Source organism: Polyodon spathula, chromosome 11, assembly GCF_017654505.1.
Source record: "Polyodon spathula isolate WHYD16114869_AA chromosome 11, ASM1765450v1, whole genome shotgun sequence".
Taxonomy (NCBI): Eukaryota; Metazoa; Chordata; class Actinopteri; order Acipenseriformes; family Polyodontidae; genus Polyodon; species Polyodon spathula.
In genome coordinates this window covers 2,363,703-2,386,845 of record NC_054544.1, presented here as the reverse complement: position 1 = coordinate 2,386,845, position 23,143 = coordinate 2,363,703, and the positions used below count along the sequence as shown (strand labels likewise).

The 23,143-nt window shown below is 39.7% G+C and overlaps 1 protein-coding gene across 4 annotated transcripts in view; it reads right to left on the bottom strand.

Annotated features, from left to right (window-relative positions):
• Positions 1-23,143, bottom strand: part of ikzf2 (IKAROS family zinc finger 2) — a 49,091-nt gene that overhangs the window by 8,720 nt on the left and 17,228 nt on the right. For 3 of the 4 annotated variants that reach the window (XM_041263832.1, XM_041263831.1, XM_041263833.1), the window contains 4 exons: positions 19,714-19,803; positions 11,785-12,054; positions 9,656-9,823; positions 3,606-3,743 (listed from right to left, as the gene is read on the bottom strand). In XM_041263832.1, the coding sequence (XP_041119766.1) occupies positions 3,606-3,743; positions 9,656-9,823; positions 11,785-12,054; positions 19,714-19,803 (666 nt within the window). The remainder of the gene's footprint in view (positions 1-3,605; positions 3,744-9,655; positions 9,824-11,784; positions 12,055-19,713; positions 19,804-23,143) is intronic. The other variant, XM_041263834.1, reaches the window with a different exon arrangement.

Here is a 23,143-nt window from a genome sequence, read left to right as displayed (position 1 = left end):
CACAACCCTCTGACCAAACCCTTTAGACTTTACACAACCCTCTGACCAAACCCTTTAGACTCTTTACACAACCCTCTGACCAAACCCTTTAGACTTTACACAACCCTCTGACCAAACCCCTTTACACAACCCTCTGACCAAACCCTTTAGACTCTTTACACAACCCTCTGACCAAACCCTTTAGACTTTACACAACCCTCTGACCAAACCCTTTAGACTCTTTACACAACCCTCTGACCAAACCCTTTAGACTCTTTACACAACCCTCTGACCAAACCCTTTAGACTCTTTACACAACCCTCTGACCAAACCCTTTAGACTCTTTACACAACCCTCTGACCAAACCCTTTAGACTCTTTACACAACCCTCTGACCAAACCCTTTAGACTCTTTACACAACCCTCTGACCAAACCCTTTAGACTCTTTACACAACCCTCTGACCAAACCCTTTAGACTCTTTACACAACCCTCTGACCAAACCCTTTAGACTCTTTACACAACCCTCTGACCAAACCCTTTAGACTCTTTACACAACCCTCTGACCAAACCCTTTAGACTCTTTACACAACCCTCTGACCAAACCCTTTAGACTCTTTACACAACCCTCTGACCAAACCCTTTAGACTCTTTACACAACCCTCTGACCAAACCCTTTAGACTCTTTACACAACCCTCTGACCAAACCCTTTAGACTCTTTACACAACCCTCTGACCAAACCCTTTAGACTTTACACAACCCTCTGACCAAACCCTTTAGACTTTACACAACCCTCTGACCAAACCCTTTAGACTCTTTACACAACCCTCTGACCAAACCCTTTAGACTTTACACAACCCTCTGACCAAACCCTTTAGACTCTTTACACAACCCTCTGACCAAACCCTTTAGACTCTTTACACAACCCTCTGACCAAACCCTTTAGACTCTTTACACAACCCTCTGACCAAACCCTTTAGACTCTTTACACAACCCTCTGACCAAACCCTTTAGACTCTTTACACAACCCTCTGACCAAACCCTTTAGACTTTACACAACCCTCTGACCAAACCCTTTAGACTTTACACAACCCTCTGACCAAACCCTTTAGACTCTTTACACAACCCTCTGACCAAACCCTTTAGTCCACTTGAACATACTTCTAGCCATTTATATTTCTTTGTAATCATCGAACGAAAATGGAAATCCTTTTTTTTTATTATTTTTTATTTTTTACACAGATGTTGTGTCATGTTTTTGTTTAAAGGTTTCTCATTTGACATTTCTATTTTCTGATGCTTTGGAATTCCTGTTCTCAATCAGCCTTACAGCTATAGATATTGAGTGGGGGCAGGAGAGAGGCTTTTGTGGTGATCGCTAAAATCTACATCTCAGTCTGATAACAGCTCATTCTTTTACAGCTGTGGTCAAATGCTTGACAGACAATAAGAACAACAAAACCCACACACACACAAAGCAGTAATGCAAACTGAATACTTAACATTTACAAGGGGCATTTACAAGCACGCAATATAAGCTGTTTATATTGAAGCACACATACATTTGCTGTTGTAGTACTCTGTTGTGTTACAATTTGATAATACATCATTTGGGCTGGCCTACTCAGTCCCCAGATCTCAATTCGGTGGTGAGCACATGGATTCTTCTTGAATTATGAAAGCAACGTGGACAAACTGGAATTGTTAACACGAAGCTTGGGCAGTACTCCTGATCACTGTGTAGTGATCAAAACCTAATACTGTATGTATTTTTTTATACTCTGCAGAATAATTATTGTTCCAGTAGAAGACAAAGAATGGAAGCTTGCAGTATCTGCATCTGTGATTCCAGGGAGCAGAAGAATACAAGTGGATGCAGACACCTTTCCTTTGCGTTCCTGTCTTTCCCTTATTAAGTTGTGTCAAATGTGTTCATGCCCCTTCGTTTAGGTTACACATCCTAGTTTAAGGGATATGCAAGATCAGTGAACGCAATTAAAGAGTAAAATATTCGAAAATGAAACAGGACTAGTTAGTGAACATGATCAAAGCATCAATTTGTGACCCTACTATGTTAAAAAGTAGATCACAATGACCTAGTTCTACTGTATGCAAATGTGAAATGTAATTTTGACAGTTTGAACGCTAAACGAGTTTACTTTGGCAGCGTTTTGTATAGCGACTGTACAGCTGGGTTTTTTTTTTCATTATTTTCTAAATAAATCTTATTTTCTCATAAAGGGAAATATTCCTTACACATACAGTAGTAATGTTGCGTTTGGGAATGCATATTATCAAATGTCATAATACATCAAATCTCCTAAGAAATGTTTAAAAACAGATTTGTGTTCCAGTGACTTACGTGAATACAGGGATCTGCTCCCAGTAAAGTAATTGCAATAATCCGAATCAGTTTAACGGCTGTTTGTTCACTTTGCATGTGCTAATGAAAGCCTGGAATGTGTTCAACATGTGCCAACAAAAGTCTGTCACCTAAAACTTTCTTCTGCTTTTTTCAGTTGTGCAGAGCTCACACAGTCTTACACAGTTCTATTTTGCTCCCCAAAGCCCTATTTTATTTCACAGTGCATAAAAAGTATTTTTTGGACAAAACTATCTAAAAAATATGATTATAATAGTGTTAATGCATCTGTCCTTAACTGATAGATAATGACTTGTGGGTTACTGAGGGCCCTATGGACTTTGGTCTCAAGTTAACGACCTCCACGTCAGTAATTAACGTTTCATTAATGTCGTATTTATCATTGGCCTTGGCCTCTCAGAACTCACTGACCTGATGAACCTCATAAATTAAACCATATAAGATTGAATGATAGATACAGTGCCTATAGGAAGTATTCACTCCCCTTGAACGTTTTCACAGTTTGTTGTGTTATAACCTGAAATCTTGATGCATTTAAATGGTATTTTTTTATCCTTTGATTTACACAACCTACTCAACACTTTGAAGAAGCAAGAGAATTTTTATTGTGAAACAACAGTTAATGAAAAATAAAAAAAAATAAAATGTCTTGGTCAGATAAGTATTCACCCCCCTGAGTCAATACTTGGCAGCAACTACAGCTGTGAGTTTTTTGGGGTAAGTTTCTACCAGGTGTGCACATCAGGATTGTGCAATATTCGCCCATTCTTCTTGGCAAAATTGTTCAAGCTCTGTTAAGCTGGATGGGGAGCGTTGGTGGACAGCACTCTTCAAGTCTTGTCATAGACTCATGTCCGGGCTTTGAACGGGCCACTCTAGGACATTCACTTTCTTGTTTTTAAGCCACTCCAGTGTCGCTCTGGCTGTGTGCTTGGGGTCATTGTCCTTCTGAAAGGTGAATCTCTGTCCCAGTCTGAGGTCTTTTGCAGACTGAAGCAGGTTTTCCTCAAGGATTTGCCTGTATTTAGCTCCATCCATTTTGCCCTCTACCCTAACAAGTGTGAAAACGTCCAAGGGGGGTGAATACTTCCTATAGGCACTGTATATTGCTAGATACTTACATGCATACATACATATGCCCATACATTCACAGATGGACAGACAGAAATGAGTTTGCATTGCTCAGACCTTGCTTGTATGCCGCTCATTAGATCTGAACAGTGCTGTGTCACAGCAGCCCATACCTTGCAGTGCCCCAGCGTGTGTGGCAGGGTCCAGGCGGCCGCTCTGCAGGTAGCTATGACAGCGCTCCTTGTGCTCCTCCAAGGACGCACGCTGCTTGTAGCTCCGCCCACAGCAGTTGCACTTGTGCGGCTTGCCCACTGCGGAAGAAATGAGGCAAGCTGGTTGTTAACCCTCCTCCACTATTTATGTCACTTCACATTCAAACACTACCTGGGAATTGTTGTTTTTAACATGCATGCAAATGTAGCCTTTGAAACCGAGACATTTTCAATATGTACTTTAAATACACTAATTGTTGCATGAACAAGTTGAATGAACTTTCTAGGTGGCAGATGTAAAGAGCTTGCAACGCTTACTTAAAGTGCTCTTGAAAGATTGCAAGTGTTAATCCACAGCTTTAGACACTCAATCGTACAATATCCCGTAATACTGGAAGAAACCCGGTGAAGACACTGTGTTACGCAGTGTTACCTAATTAAAAACTCAATGGATGAGTTGAAATGGAAAAACAGTATTTCGTCCTGGGCTCTGCTATTAACTCATCTGCATGAAACCATAAAGCTTAGCATTTCTGGTTACTAATAGCAAAACTTTAATACAAAATCAAAATCAGGAGCATGATTAAAAAAAAGCGAAGAGCATGAATATTACGCTGAGTAAAAAAAAAAAAAAAGTTAGAAAAAAAATGGTAGGAGTTACAATGACGACATCTGGTTCCACGCTACAGTGTGATTCAGTGGACCCACACTCACACAAAGCCCAGTGGGTGTGGAACAGGCTTTCAATATGCCCAGGGAAAACCCACTGCAACAGGAATCAACACGGGGTTAGGCATTACAGTATGAAACCTCTGACACAAACACAACAGGAAGATTCAAAAGAAATGTTGTCGCCTGTTCTTGGCCGCAACTTAGTGCTACTGGGTGATTGTAAAATTTTCTGATTTCCTTTCCAGTTTCCAATGATTCATACTCTCTGTACCGCACAAAGAGATTCTGGGCAACGTTGCATAAAAAAACAAAATAATTAATCCAAAAGCTACTGGTGTCCAATTGTTTCCAATGGGGGTTTTGCAGTGCAGAAATCAAAGCTAACCACACACTGATACTTTGTGGGGACTATGTGGGGTGCAGCTTCAGTCTGCACTATGCAACAGGAACAAGGTTAGGGTTATTCCTCTCAGAAAATCGGAAAAGGAAAACATTTCAGCTGTCGACTTGTCAAGAAAAGTGAGGGTGAGCAGTCCATCTCATTCACGGTCACTCTCACACCTTGTTTCCACCTGCCCCTGGGATTGAATTGAAAGCATTTTGAAATCAATCCCACTTGTGTTAACAGGAGCAAACTAATGGCTGCATTCAGTCAATAAGCCTCCTCTGTGTCTTGTCTATAGCAGGTGATGGTTTATAATAATTGCTAATTGATGTGTAGGATTAGATTTAGGTTTTGTAATGAGGACCTCGCCATGTATGAACTCATCATGCAGCCAGTTCCGTGAAGAGGTGATTATTATCTGGATTAGTTAACATTAACTGATAAAAAATATGACATCGGAGCTTTAACCACACTGACTAAGAGTCGTGTTCAAAACCAAAATCTGTTTTCATTTTGAAGCATTAAGTGAAAGTGAGAAACTCTGAGCTGGGGATCAGAGTCCCTTTGACCTTTCATTTGTAATTTCTTTGAAAATGGCTGCACACTTTCTGAGCTATGCAAATGCAGTATTTTGCTTGGGATTGTAGTGCTGATGAATAGAAAGAGGCTGGCGGCACTGTGTGAGTCCTGTTACGGTGCAGTGTTGTGACAGTGCCACTCAATCCTGACCTGAAGGACAGGGTTTTTCTGTTCAGTGCTATACTTCTGCTAAGATTAGCACATTGAACTGTGCAGTAGTTTTGTCTTGTGAACTGCTAGAGACCAATACACGCATCTTAAGTTATCTGACCCTGTGTAACCTGTAATCATTCCTGATAGACCAGGGACGAGGGTGGTTTGAAAAATTAGGGATGCATAACATCTCTGTGCCCATCACTAGACTGTACCAGTCACCTGAATGTTATGTTGGAAGTGAAACAGAAATAGCCTCTATGCCTGTAAACACATTTTTTGCACCTGCATTCTCCCTGCCTACACACACACTCTCACACACACACACACACACACAGGCACAGTAGCTTTCTTATCTGAGAAAAGTGTATCACTCCTAGTGGCGTCGCTCGCTGCTGGTGTGGATATTCCCATTTGACTGCAGCGACTCCTATTCACTGGCGTCCAGTGTGGATGCAGCTTTACAGGGGAGAACATGCTGCGTCGCTAAAACAGAATCTGTTTCTATTTTAATTCTGCACGTAAGTAAAGTAAGAGACGGCTCAAACACTCACCCATGATCCGATGCGTCACAGTCTTCAATAGCGCTTACGATAAAGTAGAAAAATAGATTTGCAGAACGGCATTCATAGTAATACAAGGTAAGTGGTGACTTATGCATAATAATAATAATAATAATAATAATATATAATAATAATATAATATAATAATAATAATATAATAATAATAATAATAATGAATACATAACAACAACAATGTATTATAAGAAGAAGAATGTTTCACTTTAAAATGCTTAAAGAAATTAATAAAAAGGATCAATGAAGGAATTTGTAAAGAAATACAATCGAGATTGCAGCAAGTTTTATATATAAATGTATAACAATAAAATACTTTTGTTTAAAATATCAGTTCAACTATACTACTATTCCAACATTTATTTTACAACGGAGTTGCTGGAGATCAGGGTGGTAACCTGTTTTGTAATGGGACAGCCCATCTCTAGCATGTCCAATAGGAATGCATGGGTGGGTTCATGTATTTATTTCCAGTCTTTTGGATCGTTTCCAAGTCACGTCTGGTGTGACTGACATTCGGCGACTTCGCTCGCTCGCTCACCTCCAGTGTGGATGCAGTTAAAGGAAATACTGCTGCATTTTAATGTTTGAAATATCTGCTTAGACATTACGGGGCCTTGACCTGTGTCCTCGTAAGGCTGGTTTTGTTAGGTGTTCCTATCTTACAGGGACATTTTTGACACTATACACACATACAAACTGACACACACTCCCCTAGCTGAGGTCATCTGGAAAGCCACCACAACCTTCTGTGCTCCATCTCTGCCCAGTTCCCTGAGCCCACACACAATCCTGCTAACAGGCTTAGTCTGATTGGCCTACATGTGGTTATTGACAGACAGGGGTTCTCTATTATATGCACTTTTTTAATGGAGTGGTCACACTGTAATCATTTTTTTCCTTCAAATTTAAGATCATAAACATGTTCCTGCCTCTTACTGTAAAGTGTTACAAGTGTATGTACTGGCGATTACTTCGGAACGCAGCAGGAAATAATCTTTGAGTTCACACATAAGTAATTCCTCTCCTTTCGCATTGTTTGCCACTGCATCAGATTTTGCTTGTTTTCTGATTGGGGTTGCTGTTCTTATTGCACTGCATAACAAAAACTATGATGCATGTGTGCAATTGTTTAACGCACACACATCATGTCTTGGTTGCGAGTGAGGAAACACCCTTGATAATGGAGTAAACCTCGCTATTATAAGCTACTCCATTTGCTTTTTTTCTGTTTGTCACGGTGTCTCCTTTTTGAAAGCTGATTCTAGTTTCCAGTCCCAGGGTGGGGACGGGAGGGGAGAGCAGAGGATAGGAGGGGTGGGCTTGGTGCATTTCTGATATGCAACAGTTCAACATTTCATGGGCCAGTCTGCCTGAGTCAGTCAAGCAACCTGCACACCAACCAGGGTCACAGCCGGAAAACAAAGCAAACCAACATTAAGAATGACACACTTAACTTTGACAGTCATGGGCGGTGTACACAGCATTCCAACTTAATTAGTCTGTAATATCTGTCAGAAATAATATTATACATAAATACACATAAACTTTTTTCATATTAATATTATTAAGTGATCAGCCGTTCGTGTCATCTATACCAACAGACTTTGCAGTTTGACACATTATAAAACCAGTTGGATTTCTGCATGTTTGTATTTATCACGAACACACTACCTGGAAGAAATGTTTAACACCAAACCGGAGTGATTCTGCATGCTTTGTCATACTACTCCACATCTCATCATGCCTTTCTAAGCTATGTTATTATTATTTTATTTTACCATGGCATACCCCAAACATTTAGCATGCAACCTTTTTTTTTACATTTATAAAACTGCTTCATTGTCTCTAAGTACCTTTCACCTACCGCACTATGTCTGTTTCTTTTCTTCTTCTAATGTTACACCTGCAAACTGGGACGAGTGCCATCACAGTCCCAGAGGAAGGAAAGCCACGGCTGACATGTTTACAGAGTTGCGTAACGGAGCTAGCGGGAGAACCAGTCTCTCCGGCAGGCTGCGAGTACCTCGCATTCCAGTCCTCCCAGCTCAGGTGGCAGGCAAGCAGGGAGTGGAGGAGAGGAAATGAAGGAACTCTACATACAAATATTTGTGACAGAAGTTGTACAGGTCAGAGAGGGCGTGCTAGGAGATTATATCTTCATAAGCCATCATCGCCTCCCTATTTGCACATGACTGGCAGAGATACGCTGAATCCAACAACAATAACTGTAATCTTCTGTCTGTTTCTCTTGTCTGGATGTTCTTGTAGAGTTTTATTGAGATCACTGGGGCTGCAGTTTCCAAGTGCAATGGTAAGAGGTGCAGCTGGAGTGAAAGCTATTCTGTGTTATAATGCGCACACCCGAAGCTTTATCCCCTGCTACACACTTCATGCTGATGAGAAGTTTCACCACAAGAAGCTAGCACCTTGGCAGATTAAGAAGCTCAAGGCAACTCAGCAATGTATATGAAGTGTGCATTTAGGGTTACAGTGGCAACATATAGTAATAATGGAGCTCATCATTTTTTGTTATCCTAAATTGTACTTATGGTGTAAATAACTGCATTAACTGTCAAGAAAATAAAATCAGATTATAATCAAACACGGTTTGTGTAGTGTGCCATCTTTATATGCTGATTCCCAAATGCAACATTATTTAATAAGAAATCTATTACAAAAGCAGAAATTCGAAAGTCTGGTTACTGTCAAAAAAAATCTGACAGGAAATGTATGTTTTTTTTTTTTTTTTTTTTAAATTAAGAGAATTCTCAAAAATCACCTTTGCACCACTATGCTAATATTTTTGACTGTGGTATTCAAATGTCGATTGTATGACCTGCGCTTCCCGGAAAGGGTCTGGTACAAACTGTAACTCCTTGCCATAGTTCTAGGGCAACGAAACTGATGCAAATTGCAATTGCTGTACTTTCTTTGCCTCTAGACAAGTATTCCGAGCAAAGGAACAGCCAATACTGTACTGTAGACCATCTGTCATGCAGCCTGGTGTGAACTTGACTCTGCCACCTCACTGAATCAATGCCTTGAATGACTATTGATAAAACCTGCTAAAAAGAAATTCAGTAATTCTATATAACAGCGGTTTTCAAACTTTTTTTAAACTATACCCCTTCTGTCGGGAGGTTTCAGCTAAAGTACAATTTTCGCTCTACTGAATGGTACCATGGTTTAAATAAAAGGCAAAATAATCTGATTAACAATTTTCTCTGTGTTAACTTAATATATATTTTTTCACAACAGTCTGGGACTGGCACACTGCTGGTTTGGACAGAGTTGTTCTGCATACCCCCCTACGACCCTTAGCAGTACCCTGCTGAAGATCCCTTATATATAACATCAATAAAAACATCCCATGACAGTATCCGAGCATTTGTTCAAATGCATTACTTTTTCGCTGTATTTTACATTACAAGATGATTCAGTGTTGAACAATATGATTTAAAAAACAATAATAACAAAAAAGACTAGAAAGAGAAAATAATAAATAAAAACGATCCAACAAATTATACCACGGGTGTCCGGCAAGTGGCTGTGAAGCTGGCATATTAAAGGGGAGACTCACCAGAGTGGGGCCGGGGGTGTCCCGCGATTGGCTGTGAAGCTGGCAGATTAAAGGGGAGACTCACCAGAGTGGGTCCGGAGGTGTCCGGCGAGGGCGTCACGGCGGCGGCAGGCATAGCTGCAGAAAGGGCACTTGAAGGGCTTCTCTCCCGAGTGCAGTTTGATGTGTCGGAGAAGGTTTCCCTTCTGAGTGAATGAGGCTCCACACTGGTTACACTGGAACGGACGCTCGCCTGAAACATGGAGGTATCAGGCACTAGGGTAAGCGTGCAAACTGTACATGTGTTATAAACTTTGAAAATAAGCAGATCAATATTATTATAAATAATTTCTAACAACACATTAAACCTCACCCAAATTAGAAATATTATCAATCATTTTGTGCAAATTATTATTATTATTATTATTATTATTATTATTATTATTATTATTATTATTATTGCAGTCATATTAGTGCTAGTAAATGTGACAATACTGGTGTCTGAATTTACAATTTCTTATACTGCAATTTAACACTTCAGCACTAAAATAGGGACACAACTTCACTTCCAATTTAATGACCAATCCTGATGTCAGCAGACTCAGAGAGGTCTGAAGCACCCACGTCAGTCACTTCGAGTGTAATCCTGTGATATCCGGCTTGATGAGGGACATCCCCTTACTGATCAATCGTTAGTAAACAAACTGTTGATGGCATCAGCTCATTTAGCATGTGGGTGTACATATAAATACACATTATATATTAGCTGGGCAAAGTCAATATATTTTTTCTACAAAAGGCTACTCTAAAAAAGTTTAAGCAAGCATCCCAAGTTGACTAACCAAACTTCTCTCCCACATTTAAACAGCATTTTTGATGTTCAACTCTCTCAAATCCTTTGACTGACCTGATCTCATTGCTACCTGGTTAGAGTTCCAGGACGACTTTTTGTTCTTTTGTACAAAGGGGATCTTTCGTTTACGTTCACCTCATTCAATCCAAACAGGCACAGACACATAAGAAAGGAGTTAAGCATTAAAGCATCTGAAAGCATTAAAGTAGCAAATCATCTATCCATGACCCTTCCAGCCACAGGTCACTTCATCCCCACTTTCACCCTGTCCTCACACACCATTCACAAGCTGTTAACTTCGAGAGGTAAATTATTTTTCAAATTTGAGATTTCAAATCATGTCCCACCTTCTACTATTTTTTGTAAGTATGCTACAAGCTCTAATGTTATTCACAACAAACTGCAGGGCACCCATTGCAATATTTGTTTACTCTTAATTGCACGGTGTGCAAAGCTATTGCAGCCACTCAATGACAGTTACCACCTGATACTTTATATTTTACTTCTGTGCATTTACATATCTGTGCAGGTATGCTAATGTTTGAAGTGAGTCGTGTACTGGTTACTCCAGCATGTGTACATGACACCTGATATTTTATTCCTGCTTCACACCACCTAGTTAAAAATGCAAGCAGCAAATCATATTTAAGCCAAAAGCAATGTTTTAATTGCTGCCTTTTGGCTAGTGTCCTTATTACTTAAGGCATCCTGACATTAGATAAAAAAAATTCTGACAAAAAATAAATAAAAGCCTTTTCAGTAGAAGACAAACAAATAACTGTTTTTGTAAGATTCCAATATTTTTTGTCATGATCACAAAAGTCTGTGCAAGATTTGGTATTTTGTCAACCACTTACCCCCACTACCCCTTCCCTCCTCCATAAAGATAGCTGTATTGTTTTTTATACGAGGAAGAAACCCTTCTTTCCTGTCAATACTATTCCCAACACAGACTGTTCACTCACTAGTCAGGTGGCTGCTTTCGCAGAAGAGGTCAACAGGATATTACATTAAAAAGCAAGCTTTTTTCTTTTACTCAAACTGGGAGGTAAAAAGACTGAAGCGCAGAAGCTGATGTGGTTTGGTTACAGTGCAGGTGTTGCTCTATACAGGAACAGACAGATGCAAACCCAAATTTTTAAGAAGTTTACAAGACCCAGAAACCACAGATCACCCCTTTGCATGGAGACCCAGTAAGCATGAAGTTAGCACATGAAGACAGTTTGTCCTGGGACCTGAGGCCTTGTATGGCTTCTATTTCAGCCGAGTGACAGCGGTAGGGTGACTGCGGTCCTGGAGCAGCCTAAGCTGGCGGTTTTGAGATCAGGTGAAATCAGAGGGCTTCGTTTCCTGCTGCTTACCAGTATGGCTCCTCTTATGAACATTTAGCACATTGGGCCCAATGCATACAATCCCACAGATGTCACACTTCAGTTTACCGTTGGGCAGTCGGACTCCTCCATCGCCGGGCCCCTCCGCTCCCTGGCTGTGGTCGTGAAGCCCATTGTGGCTGCCCATCAGGGGCTCCTCCATCCTGTCTGCCTCCTCCACACTCGGGACCCCCTCCTCCTGAGCCAGGGCCCTGTGCTCCGACTCCTCATCACTCTGAGCTTCTAGCTTGATTAGTTTTGCTGCAAAGCAAGAAACAGAAGAAGACAAAGACTCAGAAAAGGAAAAAAATTAAAAAGTTGTACTAAATGATTACTGCTTCTGGTAAACCCAGGGGCCTTCCAGTGTTGAAATCTGCAGCTACAACTGTTCTCCAGAATGGTCACAGGAGTAATTTCTCATGGACCATTCTCATGGAACATCAGCAAGCTCTACAGTCTGGACCAGGGAGCCCAACTGAGCTTCTTCTATCAACTGACAATTCAACCAATTGTATAGACTCCCCACATTCCAGACACACTGTCATTACAACAATATATACCTAAACAGAATATATGAGACGAGCAGTGTGTTTGTGCCTGCATCTTCCGTAATGCAAGTTTTTTTATACATTTATATAAGGCAGAAATAATAATAATAAAACATCTTGTTCCAATGACACTTGAGTGGCCAACAGTGCCTTCGCACATGTGGGAGATAGCTGACAGGTGCCAGGCCTGCAAGGTTTCTACTTGACTGCATCTTCACAAAAATAGGAGATTTAGTAGAAAACAGTGCCTGCTCATTCAGCACCTTCCCCTTACTCAGAGCTTGGGAGTCGCTGAGTAAGAACAACACGGCCACAAACTGTTCAAATGGGAAATGCATGAGAACTGTTTTTTATTCTTTATATATCATCAGCATTCTCACTATTTCTCATTCACTTGTGAACCTTCACTTGTTAAACCTGTATCAACATGGGTGACTGGCTACCTCAGTCCACACAGTACAACCTAGTCCTCAAAGAGCAAGTCTCATTTGAGACAACAAAACACCTACACAGTATACAGGGATTTTTAAAAAAACAAAAATGATGGTAGAAATTCACAGAACACAAACAAAAGAATCCAAGGAAAACCTAACCTATTAGGTGTTACAGTATCTCAGTTTGTGTTTTTCAAAGTACAGGTTCAGTGTTAGATTCGGGATGATTAACCACATTCCTACAATGCACAGCCATGCAGCAATGTCTAGAGGACAGGGAGTGGGAGAGTTTCAGTTAAGTCCTTGCATTCACTGGCTTTATCATGAATGTAAACCAGCCTGTCCTTAAATCTAATCTGGCCATTCCTGTTTCTTAAAGGGCACAGCAATGAGGCAGATTCCTGAAACAAACTTCCTGGAGATACAAACTGAAAAATAAGTAGTGTGCACACTATCTTCTATTTTCTAGTATGCTGCGTCAGAAATATGTATGAAGTTTATAATTGAGCAACAGAGAAAAACAACTATAATAAAAAAAATAAATAAAAAAATTCAACACTCCTTGCAAAGTTAAGTTCAGTTCACCCCATTTTTTAAAATGTTATGTAATGGGGTACTCCATTCCATCTGCTTGTATTTGTTCATATAGGGAATAAACATCTTTATCTGACTACCTTTTCAGAAGCAGGAGTGGATTTTAACACCAGGGATTCAGACAGTGTGAAGGAATACCTGCATTTTAGATAATACCAACCTAAGGGCCTCTAGGGTGAAGGGAGGTGTTTTCAGCAGACCCTGACTGACCCCTGATTGAACCCAGCTTGGGTGCTACTGCAGTTCAACTGTAACACTTACTAACATGACTCCTGCTCTATCGTACATTTCAATTCAACATGTTCAATGCCTGGGCTAAAAACAGGGTTCGATTTGCAAGCAGAACAAAACATCGAATTGCGATGGATTCACTAGGTGGGGGTCCACAGTCAGGAACTGCAGGCCCCCTCCAAACAACGAGCCTGAAAGCCTGCGAGCCTGAAAGCCAGCGAGCAGTGCGCACATTGCAGATCAGATCAGAGCTCCACTTGAATAGGTGCTTAGAACTAAAGAATGGAGAAATCCTCTGGAATGAAACAGTGTCGGTGGCTGCCAGGGCACAGCCAGGAGGAGTGGCACAAACTGGTTTATCAATAGGGCTGCATTTTGGGAGTGGAGCACAAAGGGAAGTGGCATCTAGCTGTGTTAAACTAGCCTGCGAGAAATACCTGCACACACCATGCGAAGAGCAAAAGGAGGAATGCAAAAGAAACAAATGCAGTAGAGCCTCAAAGTTATAAACACTTTGGGAATGGAGGGTGTTTATAACTGGCATTTCTATAATTCTGAAAAGTTTATTATTTTCAATGATTTTAATGCATTTGTACTGCATTAGTAAAACTACTTCTTGTGGTCAATCCTTTCGTAGCCCTTTGCCAGGAGGCAAACCCTGGTGCAATTCTTTTATTGTGACTCACGGTTATGACCGTGGTCTATACAGTGAACATTGTACTTGAAATTATATTCAGAGCAGGGTTAAAACGTTATGTAACAATGGTTTAGGCATAAACATAATACAATTATCGGAGACAACCCCAGATCATGTTCTGAGGCCTGAGATACTGCCCAGTCAGTCACACAATAAACCACAACTCTTCTGTATAAAAAACAGCCATGTTAATTATGTGACTTTTTCTAAATAATTAATACTTAAGTGGCCACAAATCTGTAGATCCTCAGGGCTCACAAAATTTTGGTAATGGTGCTTGCCCTTCGGGCAGTCCATTATCGACATTTGGTTGTCCAAAGAAAATGTCAAGTTACCCATAATTGACCTATGGTCTGTGATTTGTACAAAGTATACTGTAGTCAATATAGGTACAGTATCTCAGGGTTCACACACTTTTTCACCATCAAAATTCCATACTTTCTTCAGATTTCCATTTGTTCTTCCCAGACTTGTGTTTTAGTTAGTTTTTACTAGTTTGCTGATAGTTATCCACACTGCCTGGAAGCCACAGAGCATTATAGCTTTTTGATCCAGAGCAGAAGTTGCTCCTGGTTTTCTAAAAGTATTTGTCAGAATCTGGAGGTGCATATCTAGCAAGAGACAATGCAGCTATGCAAAAGAGACGTAAGACACAGTCTTAGAACTGTCCAATATTTGAAAACTACGTTGCATTATTTACAAAGAATATAAAAATTGTACGCTGCAAGTATACTTGTGCCAAAATAGGATAGAATAATGGTACCAATAGTAAACTAAAACCAGACAATTCTGGCATAAGTATACTTGAAGTTTGTTACTTTTTTGTAAGGGATGATATTAGAACTTCTTTATACCCTCTGTTAAATGTTGAACACTATGGGTGGTGAAAAATAACAAAAATGAAATAACAAATGTGCACACATTATATATTAATAATGTGCAAGTGTTGTGTATTAAGCATATATGTCAAATACTAAATACAGTACACCCTCGCTATAACACCCCTGTTTGGATCCAAAGCCTTTTGTTCGCTGTAGTAAAAGGACAATCCAAAACAAACAATACAAGTTGCTGGAGTAAGTTGAGGAAGTCACCTTGGATAAAGGCATTAGCTAAATTATTAATATTAGTAGTGTTTTTATTCTCTGATTTTCTTTATTATTACAGTATTTGTCACTACTAGCACTAATAATAATAATAATAATAATAATAATAATAATAATAATTATTATTATTATTATTAAAATCAGTATTTAATCATATAATGAAGACCATATAACCAGGATGTAAATAGTATATCTACATTCGGCTCACGGTTTGGACCCGAGACTGTTGCTGCACTCGGTACGGTAAGTTACAAGCAAGCACCATACATTTAAAATAAAATTACCGGTACATTTTATAAATCACACTAGAGAAATGAAAAAAAGTGACGTTAACATGCTATCTGAGTCAGTGATAATAACTATCAAATTTGATGTATTTATTTATTTATTTATTCCTGGGTTGGGAAGTAACGTTAACGATTTAATAAAGGTAACAACAAGATAACAAAATATGAATCTTTGTTAGCAGAGTACAGTAGTTCATAATTCCAGTCTGTAACTTTGTTTAAAAAAGCACAGCCTTCAATATAAAAGTATATACTTTGGCTGTCGTAGTGTCCGTTTTAACCTATGTTTCACTGGGGAAGACACAGTCATGTGACACACACCAGAGCGCTGGAGTTGTCAGGGGTGTTACACGGGGCAATCCTCGCGGGATTTGGTCACAAGCAATGTTTACGTGTACATCACCACGGAAATCACTCAAGCTTTACCAATGAAAAACACGGATCCCTCTAAACGTGTTTTACCGGGATGATATTGGTTTAATTAAAGCACAGAACATAATCCTGAGTGAAAAATCGGATTGCCCGTCAGGTAAGCAGCCAAAAAAACATGTTGTTCAACAGATTATTTAGGTTGTCCCGGAACGTCGAGCTAGCGATTTTGCGAGCCCTGATCCTTCTTGGTCATACTTTGGGTGAAAAAAAAACAAACAAAAAAAACAGCTCAGTTGCCCTTTGTGGTTCTCACTCTTACCCATCGCTCTGATGAAAAGACAGCCCTTACAGTACCAATTGATCTTCAATGACAATGCGGATGGGGCACTAGAATGGCAATGCATTGATTATTTACAAAGGAAGCTGCAATGGTAATGGTAGAATGGTAACCCTAACCCTAACATTTCCATAGTGTTGCATACCAATTGTTTCCCACTGGTAATGAACACACAATATACATTGTTAATCAATTGTAAAATTAATCTAGCACATAAGTACCAGTGCACTATAGTATCAGGTGATGCTATGGTTTCTTTAAGGTCCTTCAGTAGTGTTATAATGGTATTTCTCAAGTGTTTGAAAGGGAGGGCCTTACTTGCTTTAACAGACTGTTACTTCAGCAGAGAAGCTTTTTGGAGAAGTCATGGCTCTCTTTTCTTGCGATGTCCCGCCAGGCTGTCCCAGCCCAGAAGCAGCAGATGTTTTGCAATCTCTTGTCCTCCTTCTCATTCTACCCACTGACTTATCAGAAACACGTGAATCCCTCTCAGGGGCAGTGGCTGACTGAGGCAATCTCGGATCTGAAGAGTTGCAGTACAGCACCTGCAACCTGCTTTTGCTTTGTCAGTGACTTCACCACTTATTGTAAACTTGTGTGTTATTTGGGGGGGGGGGTCATGAACGCTCCTCCCCCTACTTCTCTCCTACCTATATCATCTGCTATTCCCCTACTTAATCCCCAAGCTTTGAGTTTGCTCTGTCTTGAGTTTTTTTTTTTTTGGTTTTCCACTATCCTCCCCTCCTCTCCCACTATGCTTTGTCTTCTATTTGGCTCTCCACCTCTGCAGCTGCGCTCTCCTCTGCCACAGTCTGCCTCTAGGAGGTGAGTGAAATTCACTTCTCGAACTTAGAAGCCCAGCCGCCGCTGAATCCGTCCTCCGCGAAGAAGGTTCTCCACGAGTCAAGGAGGACCCCCGGCCAAACTGAACTATCACTGTCATCTTTCCAGTCTCTCCTCTAGATCCCCCTTGTGGGAAGTGTCGGCTGCATCCCAGCCTTGGAGACAAAACGGTTTGGTCTCACCTCCGCAAGGGCGTCTCTCCCCGAGCAAAGGGGAATTTCCTTTCTCTTCTCTAAGTCATAAGCACATATCTTCTATTATCAATTCCTGAAGTCTCTTCCTCCTCGCATCCCTCAAGCATGTCCAATATTAAACGATCCTCACTGCGTACTGCATTAATAAACCAAGAGATTTTTACTACTTGGGTTTCGATTTATTAATTTGAGAATTTAAAGAAAATGTAGAAAATATGACAATACAATTGTAAGTGCGAGTCTCTGGTCGAAGTAATAAAGACAATGTTAAAACAAGCTTTTGCATTAACCCTTTTCTTAACTGACAGGATATTAATGTTTTACATGTACACCTCAATAATAATAACTGTAGAGACTATTTTCAGGAACTAAATCGGAAACAAAACAGCATAACAATAGGGCTCTACAGGGCGACTAATTTGGTCGCATAGGAGACAAAAAAAATTGCTTGATTTTATTTTAGGTGAATGTGTGCCACTAGAAATTCCTAAAGGTTGACTATGAAAAAAATTACGTGAATATTTTTTTAGCTGAATGTAAAAAACATTAAATAAATATAAATAAATAAACTCACAGATCTAAACTCTCACAGCTCAATCGTAATGTACACTCTGAATGTAGTTTATTGGTGTCCATTGCCCACTGTTAATCACACATCAAAATCTACAAATCCCATACCCTCCCAATTTCACTGACTGGAGAAGTTTCAAAAGAAAACCGTGATGAACAAAATTCAGATATGTAGGTGTCTTTACGAGAAATGAGCAATGAACAATGATATCAGATTCGTTTTGTCCGGCCATACACAACGTTTCATAGGGCGTCGTACTACGCGTTTAACATTAATTTGTCTAGACTTCTAAAATGTATACACAATATATATCATAAATTTATACTTAGTACGTGAATTTTATTATTATATAAAAGAAAAAGAATGGACTTTTTCTAGGCCCATAAAAAAGTGCTACCCCATGGGCCAAGATCTAAAATGTTTTTCACGATTTTCACGGTTAGATATAGATATATATATATATATATAATATATATATATATATATATAATATATATATATATATGTACAGTCCGCACATATTATATAGGATTGATTAGTAGTACATGACATTGGTTAGTAGTACTGCAGACCTCTGCAATACAACCATGATCAACAGCATGCAACCACATACAGGCATGTGTCTGTATGATGTACTGCATAGTACACGTGCATAACACACACCAGTACAAAGTATTTTTAAAAACTTCCCACAAGAATATAAATGAAAGGAAATGCAGAACTAAGTCAATTCCTGAAAAGAAGCAAACCGCAAACTAATCATATCCACTGCCATGCTAGTGCCTCTACAGCACCAGTACAGGGTAATCAGCCCATGGGCATTTTTCACAAAAGTATTTTTCATATTCGTTTTTTAAATTGTTTGAGTTTAATGTTCCTCAAACTAAAAAAGAGCGTAAAGACTAAAAGCTCAAAAGCTGAGAGAGCCAGGGGGTAGTCTGGTTAAGCCTTTTCATTTCCTCCACCCTTGTTCTCAACAAACCTGTTCCCAATCCTGCCTGACCCATCCCAACTCCTGACACCTGTGGCCTGGAGCCAAACCCAGCTGAGCCCCCCTGCCAGTAACAAGCACATACCTCTGATCTGGACGTGCCTTCCCAACACATACATTTTAAGAAAAAAATAAAAATTAAAAATTAAAAAAACATAGCCAGGAAATCCCTTGAGCTATAACATTATGTATTACAATAAGACAATTCCATTCTTTTAGGGAACACTGGAACACTACAAGAGGTTTTTGTTTTGTCTCAGGCACCAAAGTTTTTGTTCCAAATCTGAATTTAATCCAAATGAGGATTAATAAAAAAGAACATTACTGTTGCATGCTGTACAAGCAAGGTGATCAGAACCTAATTGTGACCTGGAGACATCAGTCATCTTCTTCATTCATTAAAATGCCTTCAAATGAATCAGAAATGTGAACGAGTTTGTCATTGTTGACCAATTCTTCTTCGCTCGTTTTGTATAGAAGCTTGATCCATTCCTGTTTTTACTAAGAGTTTAACAAGACACACATGAGCTTCTTCCCTATACACTGTGGCCCATCAAGCTTGTATTAAAACCTGGAATGGGTATAACTGCTATGCAATATCTTATTCCATTTCCTGTACTGTACAGGAGTAAAAACAGCAAGTCAAACCAAGCATAACAGTCCCTAGTGCAGAATAGCCTGGACTAGGAAACTTAAGAAGTGAAAAGGAACTTACTGCTTGGGGAGTACTGCCCATTGGGAGTGTTTGAGGACAGGTCCACCACCATGCTGGAGTGTTCTCTTCTGGGAGAGTGGTCACCGTTACCTGCAGTCAGACGAGAGTCACAGTTAATCTACCAGCAATACTGGAGCTGTCATGGGCCAACCAAAGCAGCTGCTATTATTGCATATCATTTGCATATACAAACCAGACTGTGCGTGTGTGTGTGCGTATGTGTGTGTGTGTGAAGTTAATTGGAGAAGGGAAAAAAATTCCCAAGAAAAACACACATTCCCCAGCAAAAGTCCCAGGATGAATTCCAACAATGGGGAGTTTTGCAGTCTGTGGAAAAGCCCATATCAATAATATTGGCCTGCGTACAAGATACTTAATTGGTCACACACACGGACACACATATACTGTATATAGATAATAGCAACTAGTGACTGATACAGGAAGACCGCTACAAAGCACTGAGACTTCAACCTAAAATGTATTAAATAATGTAAATACGTTTATTTTAGTATCACTATATAAATGCCACCACTGAGTGTTTTCCTACCTATGAATAAATCAATAAACACAATCAGACTGACACGGGGTGCAGGTCGTGAGCACGCTCTATTATCCAAACTCAGAGCAGCATGCACAAAGATAAGCAGGATGGATCTGCACAAGGTACTGGGCGTTGCGACCACTTTATAAGGAACCTTGCCTTCCTAATAAAGTTGTCACATTCAATGGGCCTCATGCAATGGGTTCTTACTTTATAAACAACCCGGTTTACATAAATTGTATTGCCAAAGCTTTTTATTTCAGCAATCTGCATAATTTTTTTGAAAGGAAAATAAACCTGACATTATTTTGCTTAAAAAAAAACAACAAACAAACAAAAAAATAAAACAACTGAGGTGGACGTATGGCACCAGTGGGTAAATTGCACACTGGAGTAAAAAATAAAAAATAGTTTAATATAAAATTCTGGATGAGGTAGTAAGCCTGAATGTCCCATGGGACACGCCTATAAAGGAGATGGGCTGTGACTTTAACAGTCTACAGCATTATCCCTGTGAGCAAAGTGAATCCTATAAAAGTAAATAAACACTCTGGAGATTTTCCTGTAATTAAGGGTGTATAAATGACAGCACAGAATTAGACCCCTGGTGTCCTATTTCCACTGGGAACATGGCAAGAGGCTTCTACACTCCCAGAGCTCTCATCAAATTACCAGATGAGTCACACTGACAAGACTGCAGATTAATCCTCACTGGGGTTGACATTACAAGAAGTAATCCATAAACTGTCATAAAAAAGATAGCAGGTATGACTGGGAAATCCCATAGTTTTGGAGATCAGTTTCATTAACAACACATACTACTACAGATGCTACTGCTACTGCTGGTAAAACCTTGCAGGTTTATCGGCTGATTCTGCGTCTCCCTGACCTGCACAGCCCCTACAATACATGCTATGGTGCCAATGTACTGTAAATGCTAAGGTACTGTAAGCAGGGTTATCACTGACTGCAATGATTTCAGCCTTTGCCTTCTGTGCAGTGAGCGCCATAGAAGCTCCACTGTGTCAAACTCTGTAAATAACACTTGACTGTTCAAAGCAAGACTCTGGGGAACACTTGTGTTTGATTGTTGAAATAAATGCAGGCTTTCCTGGGGTTGCTGTAGCATTGGAAATCTCCAGATTGCTCAACGTACCATGGAGTGGGTATTGTTGGATCTCGGTATGTTGTCATAAGGGACATTTTACTATGAACTGTGGTTTTCAAGCCTTGGGGATGACCCTGATCGATATAAGTGCAATCGGTTTCATCGCCATGGCAAAAACTGACAGTCGTGGACAAAAAAATAACAGAACCTCCCTGCCTGTGCTAACTTGCTAAATCCTGTCTAATTCCTGCTTCAAGCAGCTGTATCCCAAAAAACTGACATACTGCAGACTCCCGTTTCAAAGGGAGGCAGCAGTCTTTCATTCTACTGGATGTCACCCTGTTACAATTTATACAGCTCGCCTTCAGGTGCATGGAAGCAAACCATCCGTCAACAAACACATTTATAAATGCAATCAGACAGCAGGATCACATATTTACAGAGGTCTTTATCAAGAGTACTAATTTGACTTGATACTCTTTTTTTTTTTTTTTTTTTTTTTTTTTTTTTTTGGCTCATACAATAAGAGACAACCACACACACAACATGTATGGGTGTGCTCACGTTTCAACCCATCATCAATAGCAAGCATGCTTTTTCTGTCTGTTTGTTTGTTTGTTTGTTTGTTTGTTTTTTGCCTTCTGGCACCACAGTTTATCTGTTCAGCTACAGCCAACACATTTGCATCTTGCATCCTCATTAAAATATGCGTTAATTTTTCTCCAAAAGCAAACTCCCCTTGTGGTGAAATCCGGTTCTAAGCTAACATTCTTACACAATATTGTGTTCAGTTCTGGTCACCTCGCTATAAAAAAGATATTGCTGCTCTAGAAAGAGTGCAAAGAAGAGCGACCAGAATTATTCCGGGCTTAAAAGGCATGTCATATGCAGACAGGCTAAAAGAATTGAATCTGTTCAGTCTTGAACAAAGAAGACTACGTGGCGACCTAATTCAAGCATTCAAAATTCTAAAAGGTATTGATAGTGTCGACCCAAGGGACTTTTTCAGCCTGAAAAAAGAAACAAGGACCAGGGGTCACAAATGGAGTTTAGAAAAAGGGGAATTCAGAACAGAAAATAGGAGACACTTTTTTACACAGAGAATTGTGAGGGTCTGGAATCAACTCCCCAGTAATGTTGTTGAAGCTGACACCCTGGGATCCTTCAAGAAGCTGCTTGATGAGATTTTGGGATCAATAAGCTACTAACAACCAAACGAGCAAGATGGGCCGAATGGCCTCCTCTCGTTTGTAAACTTTCTTATGTTCTTATGTTCTTAAAAGAGAAGCGTGCTGGGTTGTGAAAGACGGGCCTAAGAAAACACTTTATCATATTATTAAAACATGTAGTAGTTGTTGAAAGAAGAAACACAGGCACACAGTCACACTCCAGCACTGTACCGTGCTATAAACCATTTCAACAGCAATCAAAATATTAACTGAAGTTATTAGTGCAGTACTTGAAAAGCTATACACACCAAAATGATTGTAAATAGATGTTACTTAATTCATACGGTCCAGTTTTATACCTTGACTGAAGCCACTGACTGTATTTGCAAGCAATTCAACCTGACAGAAATTTGCTGCAGTGATGGTTTATATTATATATTTGCAGTAAATAACTTTAGCATTGTTGGTGTCAGATTTAAAGAGAGCAACAGGATATGCTGGTTAATTAAATCAGTACTGCACTAAAGACAGGGTATCCGATCAGAGATTGATACAGTGTTTAATATATGTAATTCAACTTAAGTGTAAAATAGTTTTATTGACAGACAAACG